The sequence below is a fragment of the Schistocerca cancellata genome, chromosome 1 (genome assembly GCF_023864275.1).
Source record: "Schistocerca cancellata isolate TAMUIC-IGC-003103 chromosome 1, iqSchCanc2.1, whole genome shotgun sequence".
Taxonomy (NCBI): domain Eukaryota; kingdom Metazoa; phylum Arthropoda; class Insecta; order Orthoptera; family Acrididae; genus Schistocerca; species Schistocerca cancellata.
The window spans coordinates 1,048,852,441-1,048,867,078 of NC_064626.1; the positions used below are offsets into that span (position 1 = coordinate 1,048,852,441).

General features: G+C 39.1%; 1 protein-coding gene across 1 annotated transcript in view; it reads right to left on the reverse strand.

The window, feature by feature from the left end:
* The window catches only part of LOC126090452 (U11/U12 small nuclear ribonucleoprotein 48 kDa protein-like), a 67,303-nt gene extending 53,142 nt beyond the window's left edge, over positions 1–14,161 (reverse strand). Inside the window, exons 1-2 of the mRNA XM_049906988.1 lie at positions 13,928–14,161; positions 728–896 (exon numbers count right to left, since the gene is read on the reverse strand). Of these exons, the coding sequence (XP_049762945.1) occupies positions 728–896; positions 13,928–14,053 (295 nt within the window). The 5' untranslated portion in view covers positions 14,054–14,161. The remainder of the gene's footprint in view (positions 1–727; positions 897–13,927) is intronic.
* Positions 14,162–14,638: the final 477 nt, after the last annotated feature.

The window sequence follows — 14,638 nt, forward strand, 5'->3', positions numbered from 1 at the left end:
AGTAGGAAAAGGCATAAGCTTTGTCAGAACACAAGTACTCAGTAATCTATCAGACCATATTAAATTCTTATGAATAATGTGTTGGAGTTTAAAATTGAATTGAGCAAGTTTCTGCTGAATTTTTCTATTCCACTGGAGAGTATCTTCATAGAACTTCTGAAACTTAATATTTTATTTTATTCTGTGAGGAATATATGTACTGCACTTGAATAAAACATACATCCGTGACATCTTTAGCATACTTCTGAGAGCCTTCTACCTTCGACTGAATACAGCTAATGAAATTTAATCAAAGAGGCCATTTCGAAAAAATTCTCCATCAAAACTAGTCAAGCCCAAAGTAAATGCATCAATTTTATGTTCGTTTATATATATCAGAAATGTGTTCTGAAAAGGGACAAAAGGATAACTACTACTGGAAGTTATTTGGTCTTCCGATTACATCCAAAATATGTGAGCTTGTTTTTCATCTCTCCACTAATTGGGAAAAAAGAAAAATGTTATTGAATTTTGCCATTTTTCAACAAAAATTCCTTATAATAAGATGGAATAGTACAGTACCCTGTTAGCTACAATTGTATATCACTTTTAATTTATAGAATATGGCTGCATTAAAAATGGTTTCTTCCTTTTAATAATAACCACACATTTGTGCAGACAAAGAATTTGTACTTGATTTCTTCATACTGTACATCTACATTAAAAAATTCAGAACACTTATACTCACCAAGAACAATAGTAGATCTGTTGTGCTCAGTTACTTCTGGCAATGGCACATCTGCATCACTGTACCCTTCATTTTTCCACTTGCAAAGAGTAACATGTTTGGACATTCTTTCATTTGGTACCCTGTGTTGGCTGCTTATTGGGCAAGTCACCATACTGCTTGAAATGTCCTGGAAAGTGTCAGTAAACAAACTGTGATGGTATTCAATTCATCCTTTCGCAAACTAGAGAGTAACATATACAAGAAAGCACAAAATAAAAACTGCTGATATGGTGCAGTTTCAAAGTTGCTTTCTGTAGTTACTGCAAACAGCAGAATTACTAAACATTAGCCTCAAAACAGTTTTAATATCAGTTAGAGGATCATTCATAAATGGATTTATTCTCATTTACTTTCATAGTTCTTAAAATACACAACACTGCATAGTATTAAGGAGGTACAGAAAAGTTATTTTCTGCTACACACCTCTGCAGTCCCAAATGTGTTTTGTCTATTTTATAAGGTGACACAAATGTGAGGGCATATAACTGACTTCGCTCAGTGCTTATTTGTTTGTTAGTGTAAGTATGCCAGTATGCCTATTCTACAGGGTGGAGAAAAACTGTGTCATGAAATTTTAACCCTGGATAGCTGATGTCAGTAGCAACCAGAATTACTAATGTTGTGTAGGTTGACAATGTATAATTTTTAAACTATAGAAACTAGGTGTCATGCGCTCCAACTGGCCATGGGGTTGCCCTGTTGCTGTTCATCAGTTGATGGGCAGCGCTATGGTTGTCGGTTCACACATACAAACGCCCCCCCCCCACCCCCACCCGGTCACTGCCCACAACATGATATGCACATGTGTCAAATAGGTCTTGCTGTTTGTCTCCACTTCACGTCAGAGGCATTCACACATAAGCTTCGCTTCGGAGCACACACACGTCACCTGCGATTTAGTCATACAGTAAGCATGGCGGCACAGTATCTGTTTGAAGAAGAACAAGATATGGTTTTTGTTTATTGACTACCCGACGATAGTGCGCACGAAGCTCGACGGTTGTATGAGGAACAGTACCCAGCAAGATGCCACACACACCCACAAACGCTCACAGCAACTCACCGGTGACTTGGGGAAACAGGCTCATTACCAGGATATCATGGTGAAGCTGAAAGACCTTGAACACAACAGGATGCTACACTTGAAGAAACTGTTCTTGAGTGCTTCGAGGAAGCACCTACAAGAAGTACTCAAGTGTTTGGACACGACAAGGGGGTCACTATCAGTTAGTCTGGGAGGTCTTGAGAGATGACAGCCAGCATCCATTTAGTTTTCACCCTGCCCAAGACCTAAATCCTGTGGCGAACTATGAACAGAGACTAGGGTTTCTGCGATGTGTTGCACAAGATCCCGACTTCCCACCATTGTGTTGTTTACCAATGAGTGCATCTCCCATCCGGACGGCCTTTACAACACTCAAAATGTTCATTACTGGGCAAGAGGAAATCTTCATGTCACACGTGTCCACAGACACCAGGTACGATTTTCTTTCACATTTGGGCAGGCATTAAGGGTGACCATCTGATTGGGCTGGTCCACCTACCTCCTCAACTTACCGGGGCAAATTAGGCTCACTTTTTGCAAGAAACTCTACCCAGCCTGCTAGAAGATGTTCCCCTGGACATATGGCTACGCATGTGGTTGCAGCATGATGGGGCACTCGCACATAACAGTCATTCTGTGTGCGGATATTTAAATGAGCTCTTCAACGGCGGGGTAATTGGGAGAGGTGCTCATAGGACACTGGCCCCTGCGATCACCAGACCTCATGCAACCAGACTTTTTCCTGTGGGGATTCTTCAAGGTTCTAGTTCACACATCTAGACACGAACCAACAAGAAACAAAAAGGAATTAATGGATAGCATTCAACATGCCACCAATCACATCAGGGTAATACCAGGACTCTTTGAAAGAGTTCGGCAAAACAAAACTCGATGTTAACAAGCTTGTGTCATGTCAGAGGGTCGCCAGTTCGAGCACCTGCTTTAGGCAAACAATGTCCTAGCTACAAAAAACGCCCTTTTCAGGGCCAACACAATCTGTAAAAGGCTTTCTGTATGCAAACTAACAGCTGTTGACAGGTTGATTCCCGGTACGTCTTATCATGAAACTATAATGGATGTGTCAGGACCTCATCAGGATTCGCCCCCAGGCCCCCCGGGTGGAAGACCAGCACGTTACCACTGAGCGTGCAGGTCACCTTGGATACATCACAAACTCCAGCAGGCAAAGCATTCATGGTCATGCGTTGTCCAGAGCATCCGGCAACATGGCAATTCCGTGGCCAATCGGAGCGCTTGGCACCAAGTTTCTGTAGTTTAAAAATTGTGTGTTGTCGACCTACATGACATTAGTAATTTTGGTTCCTACTGGCATAAGCTATCCAGGGTTAAAATTTTGTGACACAAATTTCATCCACCATGTGTTAAGCAGTAAACTATTACAACCCCTCTACACACACACACACACACACATACACACACACAAAACGAAGCGGGAATAGAACACAACACTGGCCCTCTTTTGCGTCTACATGATTTTTTTTTGAATGTTGACTGTAGCGACAGACTGGCATAAGTTAGGTTGAAAGGCGGCAATTTGGTTGTAAGTTGGCAAAGCAAATAAATGTGAATACAATATCTTAGTTGCAGTAACATAATGATTTGTGGTGCAATCTTAAGTCTAGGTTAGGTAAAAGATGGCAGTCTGTGAGTTGGTAAAGGGGTATCACAGGCATCAATTAAATATCAAACACATTAGCCTGTTATAACTTACCTGTATGTGACACACTGTAAATTCCTGCATTTAGTTCAATTTACATCCCATCTTTAAACCAATGGCTCATATTGGTTGGACAACGTATGAAATGTTAATAGAATACTAGAAAACTTTCAAGTGGAATACAAATAATGGAAAGAGAAAAGGTAAGCAATCATTGTACAATTGAGATGTTGAGCAGTGGACAGGCACACGAACAAGACTGAAATTGTCACTAAGCATGAATGTGCATTCCTATCCTGCAACTCTGAGATCCTTTCATGTGCCTGTAGACTGCTTATCTATCAGTGTGTTTACTCTTTTCATTATTTAAATGATGTGGAATGTCAAGAATGGAAATGAGCTGGAGTGTGACAGTGAACCCATCCTGAAATTTTGGTTGTGATAAGAGTGTGATCTGTTCCTTAGCCAGAAGTCTATGTTAGGTTGGAAGGAGATAACTGAGTGTGGTCTAGTGCAGCTAAAGAATACAAATATATGTTGTGATAACACACTGATCCCCCCAGTATCACATTTAACGTGCTTTGTCAATTTTATGGCAACTTTTTCATAAAAACTAAAACACGGTAAATTCAGAAGACATAAGTGTCTGTTCCCCCCATGAACCATGGACCTTGCCGTTGGTGGGGAGGCTTGCGTGCCTCAGCGATACAGATGGCCGTACCGTAGGTGCAACCACAACGGAGGGGTATCTGTTGAGAGGCCAGACAAACATGTGGTTCCTGAAGAGGGGCAGCAGCCTTTTCAGTAGTTGCAGGGGCAACAGTCTGGATGATTGACTGATCTGGCCTTGTAACATTAACCAAAACGGCCTTGCTGTGCTGGTACTGCGAACGGCTGAAAGCAAGGGGAAACTACAGCCGTAATTTTTCCCGAGGACATGCAGCTCTACTGTATGATTAAATGATGATGGCGTCCTCTTGGGTAAAATATTCCGGAGGTAAAATAGTCCCCCATTCGGATCTCCGGGCGGGGACTACTCAAGAGGACGTCGTTATCAGGAGAAAGAAAACTGGCGTTCTACGGATCGGAGCGTGGAATGTCATACCACTTAATCGGGCAGGTAGGTTAGAAAATTTAAAAAGGGAGATGGATAGGTTAAAGTTAGATATAGTGGGAATTAGTGAAGTTCGGTGGCAGGAGGAACAAGACTTTTGGTCAGGTGATTACAGGGTTATAAATACAAAATCAAATAGGGGTAATGCAGGAGTAGGTTTAATAATGAATGAAAAAATAGGAGTGCGGGTTAGCTACTACAAACAGCATAGTGAACGCATTATTGTGGCCAAGATAGACACAAAGCCCATGCCTACTACAGTAGTACAAGTTTATATGCCAACTAGCTCTGCAGATGATGAAGAAATAGATGAAATGTATGACGAGATAAAAGAAATTATTCAGGTAGTGAAGGGAGACGAAAATTTAATAGTGATGGGTGACTGGAATTCGTCAGTAGGAAAAGGGAGAGAAGGAAACATAGTAGGTGAATATGGATTGGGGGGAAGGAATGAAAGAGGAAGCCGCCTTGTAGAATTTTGCACAGAGCATAACTTAATCATAGCTAACACTTGGTTCAAGAATCATGAAAGGAGGCTGTATACATGGAAGAAGCCTGGAGATACTGACAGGTTTCAGATAGATTATATAATGGTAAGACAGAGATTTAGGAACCAGGTATTAAATTGTAAGACATTTCCTGGGGCAGATGTAGATTCTGACCACAATCTATTGGTTATGAACTGCAGATTGAAACTGAAGAAACTGCAAAAAGGTGGGAATTTAAGGAGATGGGACCTGGATAAACTGAAAGAACCAGAGGTTGTAGAGAGTTTCAGGGAGAGCATTAGGGAACAATTGACAGGAATGGGGGAAAGAAATACAGTAGAAGAAGAATGGGTAGCTCTGAGGGATGAAGTGGTGAAGGCAGCAGACGATCAAGTAGGTAAAAAGACGCGGGCTAATAGAAATCCTTGGGTAACAGAAGAAATATTGAATTTAATTGATGAAAGGACAAAATATAAAAATGCAGTAAATGAAGCAGGCAAAAAGGAATATAAACGTCTCAAAAATGAAATCAACAGGAAGTGCAAAATGGCTAAGCAGGGATGGCTAGAGGACAAATGTAAGGATGTAGAGGCTTGTCTCACTAGGGGTAAGATAGATACTGCCTACAGGAAAATTAAAGAGACCTTTGGAGAGAAGAGAACCACTTGTATGAATATCAAGAGCTCGGATGGCAACCCAGTCCTAAGCAAAGAAGGGAAAGCAGAAAGGTGGAAGGAGTATATAGAGGGTTTATACAAGGGCGATGTACTTGAGGACAATATTATGGAAATGGAAGAGGATGTAGATGAAGATGAAATGGGAGATATGATACTGCGTGAAGAGTTTGACAGAGCACTGAAAGACCTGAGTTAAAACAAGGCCCCGGGAGTAGACAACATTCCATTAGAACTACTGATGGCCTCAGGAGAGCCAGTCATGACAAAACTCTACCATCTGGTGAGCACGATGTATGAGACTGGCGAAATACCCTCAGACTTTAAGAAGTATATAATAATTCCAATCCCAAAGAAAGCAGGTGTTGACAGATGTGAAAGTTACCGAACTATCAGTTTAATAAGTCACAGCTGCAAAATACTAACGCGAATTATTTACAGACGAATGGAAAAACTGGTAGAAGCCGACCTCGGGGAAGATCAGTTTGGATTCCGTAGAAATGTTGGAACACGTGAGGCAATACTGACCTTACGACTTATCTTGGAAGAAAGATTAAGAAAAGGCAAACCTACGTTTCTAGCATTTGTAGACTTAGAGAAAGCTTTTGACAATGTTGACTGGAATACTCTCTTTCAAATTCTGAAGGTGGCAGGGGTAAAATACAGGGAGCGAAAGGCTATTTACAATTTGTACAGAAACCAGATGGCAGTTATAAGAGTCGAGGGGCATGAAAGGGAAGCAGTGGTTGGGAAAGGAGTGAGACAGGGTTGTAGCCTCTCCCCGATGTTATTCAATCTGTATATTGAGCAAGCAGTAAAGGAAACAAAAGAAAAATTCGGAGTAGGTATTAAAATTCATGGAGAAGAAGTAAAAACTTTGAGGTTCGCCGATGACATTGTAATTCTGTCAGAGACAGCCAAGGACTTGGAAGAGCAGTTGAACGGAATGGACAGTGTCTTGAAAGGAGGATATATGATGAACATCAACAAAAGCAAAACGAGGATAATGGAATGTAGTCAAATTAAGTCAGGTGATGCTGAGGGAATTAGATTAGGAAATGAGACACTTAAAGTAGTAAAGGAGTTTTGCTATTTAGGGAGTAAAATAACCGATGATGGTCGAAGTAGAGAGGATATAAAATGTAGACTGGCAATGGCAAGGAAAGCGTTTCTCAAGAAGAGAAATTTGTTAACATCGAATATAGATTTAGGTGTCAGGAAGTCGTTTCTGAAAGTATTTGTATGGAGTGTAGCCATGTATGGAAGTGAGACATGGACGATAACTAGTTTGGACAAGAAGAGAATAGAAGCTTTCGAAATGTGGTGCTACAGAAGAATGCTGAAGATAAGGTGGGTAGATCACGTAACTAATGAGGAGGTATTGAATAGGATTGGGGAGAAGAGAAGTTTGTGGCACAACTTGACTAGAAGAAGGGATCGGTTGGTAGGACATGTTCTGAGGCATCGAGGGATCATAAATTTAGCATTGGAGGGCAGCGTGGAGGGTAAAAATCGTAGAGGGAGACCAAGAGATCAATACACTAAGCAGATTCAGAAGGATGTAGGTTGCAGTAGGTACTGGGAGATGAAGAAGCTTGCACAGGATAGAGTAGCATGGAGAGCTGCATCAAACCAGTCTCAGGACTGAAGACCACAACAACAACAACAACATAGTGCCTGTTAAATAATGGGAACATGTGCATATGTATTTGTATGTCAGCTTGTCAAAGTATTTCTTCAGACAGTTAGCAAATGTTTTGTTCCCTTTTGTGTGTGCCTCTCAAAAACTCCAAGCTTCTGTTATATGGTGAGTGGTCTCCTTTACTACTAAATTTTATATATTCTGCCAGAACTTTCCCCACTATGTAAGTGCACACAGGCATTCTTAGCTACTGTAACCAGGCGTAATCAAAATAAAACAGTTTATGATATTGAGTACGCAAATATCATTATGATACTATAGCGCAGCAGTACTCAAATACTATATGGTGAAATGTTTATCAATTGGTTCTCCTAAGAAATTTATCACTGGAGTAAAAGGACTGGGCCATAATAAGGTCATTTCATGGTTAGATGTATGACATTTTGACAAAAATGCAGTTGCAAAAAGCATCATGGATAGCACAACTTACCTGCTAAAATTTTTAATTGCTTACATTGTAGTAGCCTGTATTTTAAGTAATTCACGCAAGAAGTTTGAACAAGTTAAGGCAAACACAGACAATGTAAACAAAATTGAAATTTTTCTTGCATTGTGATGAATGGAACCACTTCTTTTCCAGAAAGTAGAAATTTTATTACAACTGGCACATCAATTTTCCATACCCCCATCAACCATGGAACTAGCCGTAGTTGGGGAGGCTTGCGTGCCTCAGCAATACAGACAGCCGTACCGTAAGTGCAACCACAACAGAGGGGTATCTATTGAGAGGTCAGACAAACATGTGGTTCCTGAGGAGGGGCAGCAGCCCTTTTAGTAGCAGCAGGGGCAACAGTCTGGATGATTGACTGATCTGGCCTTGTAACATTAATAAAATTGGACTTGCTGTGCTGGTACTGCAAACGGCTGAAAGCAAGGGGAAAGTACAGCCCTAACTATTCCCGAGGGCATGCAGCTTTACTGTATGGTTAAATGATGATGGCGTCCTCTTGGGTAAAATATTCCGGAGGTAAAATAGTCCCCCATTCAGACCTCCGAGCGGGGACAACTCAGGAGGACGTTGTTATCAGGTGAAACAAAATTGGAGTTCTATGGATCGCAGTATGGAATGTCAGATCCCTTAATCAGGCATGTAGGTTAGAAAATCTAAAAAGGGAAATGGATAGGTTAAAGCTATATATAGTGGAAATTAGTGAAGTTTGTTGGCAGGAGGAACAAGACTTCTGAACAGGTGAATACAGGATTATAAATACAAAATCATATAAGTGTAATGCAGGAGTAGGTTTAATAATGGATAAAAAAATAGGAGTGCGGGTAAGCTACTACGAAAAGCATAGTGAATGTATTATTGTAGCCAAGATAGAAATGAAGCCCATGCCTACCACAGTAGTACAAGCTTATATGCCAACTAGCTCCACAGCTGATGAAGAGATTAAAGACTTGTATGATGGAATAAAAGAAATTATTCAGATAGTTAAGGAAGATGAAACTTTAGTAGTCATGGGAAAATGGAATGTGACTGTAGGAAAAGGAAGAGAAGCAAAAGTAGTAGGTGAATACGGACATGGTGTAAGGAATGAAAGAGGAAGCCGTGTGGTAGAATTTTGCACAGAGCATCACTTACATCATAGCTAACACTTGGTTAAAGAATCATGAAAGAATGTTGTATACGTGGATGAGACCTAAGGACACTAGAAGGTTTCAGATGGATTATATAATGGTACAAAGGAGATTTAGAAACCAGGTTTTAAATTTTAAGGCATTTCCAAGGGCAGATGTGGACTCTGACCACAATCTATTGGTTCTAATTTGTAGATTAAAATTGAAGAACCTGCGAAAAAGGTGGGAATTTAGGGAGATGGGACCTGGATAAACTGAAAGAACCAGAGGTTGTATTGGGGAATGATTGACAAGAACAGGGGAAGTAAATACAGTAGAAGAAGAAGGGTAGTTCTGAGAGATGAAATAGTGAGGTAGCAGAGGATAAAGTATGTAAAAAGATCATCACTAGTAGAAATCTTTGGGTTACAGAAGAGATATTGAATTTAATTGTTGAAAGAAGAAAATATAAAAATGCAGTAAATGAAGCTGGCAAAAAGGAATACAAACGTCTCATAAATGAGATTGACAGGAAGTGCAAAATGGGTAAGCAGGGATGGCTAGAGGACAAATGTAAGGATGTAGGGGCATATATCACTAGGAGTAAGATAGATACTGCCTACAGGAAAATTAAAGAGACCTTTGGAGAAATGAGAAACAATTGTATGACTATCAAGAGCTCAGATGGAAAACCAGTTCCAAGCAAAGAAGGGAAAGCAGAAAGATGGAAGGATGGAAGGATAGAGAGCGTCTATACAAGGGCGATGTACTTGAGGGCAATATTATGGAAATGGAAGAGGACATAGGTGAAGATGAAATGGGAGATATGATACTGCCTGAAGAATCTGACAGACCACTGGAAGACCTAAGTCAAAACAGGGTTCTGGGAGTAGACAACATTCCATTAGAACTAATGATAGCCTCGGGAGAGCCAGCCCTGAGAGGAACTCTACCATCTGGTCAAAATACCCTTAGACTTCAAGAAGAATATAATAATTCCAATCCCAAAGAAAGCAGTTGTTGACAGGTGTCACAATTACCGAACTATCAGTTTAATAAGTCACATCTGCAAAATACTGAAACGAATTCTTTAGAGACAAATGGAAAAACTGGTAGACGCTGACTTGGGAAAGATCAGTTTGGATTCTGTAGAAATGCTGGAACTTGTGAAACAATATTGACCCTACAACTTACCTTAGAAGTCAGATTAAGGAAAGGCAAACCTACACTTCTAGCATTTGTAGACTTAAAGAAAGTTTTGGACGATGTTGATTGGAATACTTTCCTTAAAATTCTGAAGGTTGCAGGAGTCAGATATAGAGAGCGAAAGGCTATTTACAATTTGTACAGAAATCAGATGGCAGTTACAAGAGTTGAGGGGCACGAAAGGGAAGCAGTGGTTGAGAAGCCTGTCCCTGATGTCATTCAATCTATACACTGAGCAAGCAGTACAGGAAACAAATGAAAAATGTGGAGTAGGAATTAAAATCCATGGAGAAGAAATAACTACTTTGAGGTTTACCAATGACATTGTGATTCTGTCAGAGACAGCAAAGGACATGGAAGAGCTGAACAGAATAACAGTGTCTTGATAGGAGGATATATGATGAACATCAACAAAAGCAAACTGAGTATAATGGAATGTAGTCACATTAAACCAGGTGAGGGAATTAGATTATGAAATGAGACACTTAAAGTAGTAGATGAGTTTTGCTATGTGGGGAGCAAAATAACTGATAATGGTCGAAATAGGGAGGATATAAAATGTAGACTGGCAATGGCAAGAAAAGCACTTCTGAAGAAGAAAAATTTCTTAACATCGAGTATAGATTTAAGTGTCAGGAAGTCATTTCTGAAAGTATTTGTATGGAGTGTAGCCATGTATGGATGTGTAACATGGACAATAAATAGTTTAAACAAGAAGAGAATAGAAGCTTTCAAAATGTGGTGCTAAAGAAGAATGCTGAAGATTAGATGGATAGATCATGTAACTAATGAGCAGGTACTTAAAAGAATTGAAGAGAAGAGGAATTTGTGGCACAACTTGACTAAAAGAAGGGATCGATTGGTAGGACATGTTCTGAGGCATCAATGGATCACCAATTTAGTACTGGAGGGCAATGTGGAGGGAAAAAATCGTAGAGGGACACCAAGAGATGAATACATTAAGGAAATTCAGAAGGATTTAGGGTGCAGTAGTTACTTAAAAATGAAGTAGCTTTCACAGGATAGAGTAGCATGGTGAGATGCATCAAACCAGTTTCTGGCCTGAAGACCAAAACAACCTCAAATCGTGTGAAATACTGTTTTGTTGCAAATTCTGTGTTCACGTTTAGTACAAAATAATAGAAATTTCTCTAAAACATGCATACCATAATTAAATTCCATTTTGAGAATGGTGTGTGTGTGTGTGTGTGTGTGTGTGTGTGTGTGTGTGTGTGTGTGTGTGTGTGTGTACATACATTGTACGATATGGGAGAAATGAAAGGGAATTTACCACAGAAATGAACATAAAAACACTCATACAATTAAAAACATGCAATATAAAATGGGGGAAAAATAGGTTCAAATTAGAAGCTTGACTTTCTTCACATGTCTTCCCATGACTTGTCTTTATTTACTAGTCAAATCCAATACTCCCCACTGGAATGCACATAGCTGAGTAAAACTTTGTTAGTTTTTTCCTCACATCCTTCACTTCTACAAAACAACCCTGCATCCTATGTAAAAAGTAGAAAATCCCATGGCTTAATGTTAATCGTATCTTTGCTAGATGGGAAATTTTCCTTCGCATCTTCTTCTTTGACTTTTTGCTACAACAAAATTGTCAATGATTCCTTTTTTTTCAGAGGTTACAGATACTTTCAACATCGTTCCTTAGCAGATGTTATCACATAATGAACTTTAAAGAGATGGAATTGGTTTTCTATGTGGCAAATCATCACTTATAATGGCATAATTGTGGACGATACCACATTTTAACTGAACAAAATTAGTGAAAATAGCATTCTGTTGCTAATGCCGGAGAGCTCTTTGAATTTCAAATTTGCTCACAGCAGTGGAGTTTCCTGCAAAATCCTCCTGAACAAATGCATCGTGATTTACAAATGTTCTCTTTACATCTTCATAGTGCCCGAGACTGGTTTCTTTTCACATTATAATGAAGTCTGAATTCTGGCAACTGCATCTGTATTTCTTCCACACATTCAGCTACAAATCCAGCTTCCATTACAATTTGTGGATGTCCATCAACATCTTTCCATTGAGTCCACTGTATTTCATTACGAATTGTTTCTTCATCACTGAAATATTTTGGATAGAGCTCCCATTGTATCTTTTTTACCTGTCTGACATGCTCTCAAAGACTTCATGGTCAAATATAAGGATGACTATTAATTCTTGTATCCTGTATGGAAATACTCATAACTCTTTTCCCACACTTTGCACCAAAAATTCATGTTTGCATGGTATCTAAATATTCGAGTGTTATGGAGCAACTCTTCAATGGCTTCAGCAATAGTTATCATCTTTCTGTGTTTCTGTAACAGTTCTTCCTTCTCAGTTTGTGGAACTACATAATTTTTAAATTTTTCTGTGCAGCTAATGTCATCACACAGATAAAACTGCACCACATTAGCCCTTTTCCTTCATTCAGACTTTATATCCCTTTTCGAATTTACGAACTAGATTCAGCATTCTCATACGTTTTGGTACCTCGTCAACAAATAATAACGCTACCATTGTTTCACGTTTCCTTGTGTCTGTCTTACCTCATGATTTTAGCTTTTCTACATGCTGCTATTGTCTTATGCTGTCCTGCTCACACTTGAGGCTTAACGTCTATCAGTTCAAAGTGCTTGTTTTTCTTTCATCCTTTGTAATTTGAACCTTTCGTACTCTTTTGATCGATGTTCTGCATACTTCTCTGGATCATGTTTATGTTTTTCTCTAAACATGATTTCTCGGCACATGACATTCTTAAAATGTCAAATAGTTTACACAGCAAAAGATCAAATACAGAAATAATTACTTAATTCACACAATGTGTAACACTTAAACATAAATGTTAATATAACGGATTTAAGTAGTGTCACACATGCAACACAATCTTAGGCACAAAAGGGTGGCACTATAAAGAAAAATTGTCACAGAAAAATGTTGACCATGTGCACAACATTACTTTCAGAAGCTTTCAAACGGATAAATTCATTCATAAATAAAATCACGTTTGACTTGCAAGTGTGACAAAGGATTGTTAAGTTTTCATTTGCGGTAGATATGGAAAAATCACTCTATTTGCTTCAAAATTTCACTGAAAATTCAGCAAGTTATGAACAGACAGTGTGGCACATAGTAACAAAAGAGAAACAAAAGAGCAGGTGGTCAAGGTAATCAACTGACAAACTGTAAATGCTCTTTACCGAGCAGTTCTACAAAGGTGAAGTTGAAATATGTCTACATGTAGAAATAAAATAATGATTTTTTTTTAAAAAAAAATAAGTTGTTTGATTGTGAGATCTTCTGCTGTTGAAAAGTTATAATTGCAAATACTTCGTACTATTATAATTTGTTGGTATAAAGGCACCCTTCACATAGAATCACCCATTTGTAAGTTACATAAATGGATAGCTTAAGACAGTGACAACCGGCTCGCCTTCCAGCATTGATGAAATCTTCGGTTATCGTGAACTACGAATTACTTATCTATGGCGAAGATGGAGGACTATGTTTGGTTTAAAGGGGGCCAATTTGGCTATGAAACTGCGAACAGTACAAATGTACTACTACAGTACATTTCTGGCATGTTAACATGCAAACGTCATAAAGATTACTAATGTCGTTTCCTTAGGGAGTGCATTGTTAAGTTTGCTTAGCTGTTTCAGGTACTGCATAAACATACCGTCGTAAGTATATGATCCCTGTCCCATTCTAACGCTTCTAAAATACTATTCACACTTTCATTTGAAGAGTCAATGAACTTCTTCAGATCTTCAAGCTGATTATCACGTTCTTGTATCCCTTCCATGTTCCATGCGAAATATACTATGTCACTTTAATAACTATGAAACAAAACATATACATTATCTCTCATCACTTTACGAAAACAAACACTTCCATAGATATTAGCCGTACGTTAAACACCTCAAACACTGTCTTAATCAGTGCCAAAGATGCCGCCCAAGCTGCGTGGTTTGTCGCCACCATGGAGGTAAGAATTCTTACCTCCATGGTCACCACAGTCTTATGTTAGACTGTGGTTGTCACTGAAATAACAACGATAGTTTTTTACATTTTCGGCACTCCCTTACATATTGTTATTCCTCTTTGTTTTTTGTAGCTCTCGTGCTGTAACGATGGCTTCGCCTTGAAACCTTGAATCCAAGACAACTCGTAGAAAGTTACAGCTACCGGTATCTAATAGATGGTATTGTATTGTATGTATCTACTGATACTGTTGTCTACAAAGCAGCTTATTCGTAAGACATTAGACAAGTCTAGTTATAGGTATACAGCTGTTAGATTGCAGTTTTGACAGCACTTGGTCACAACAGTCAAGTTTAGGTATTTTGGGTATGATAAATTTATTAATCGTGCATAACAATGATTCATT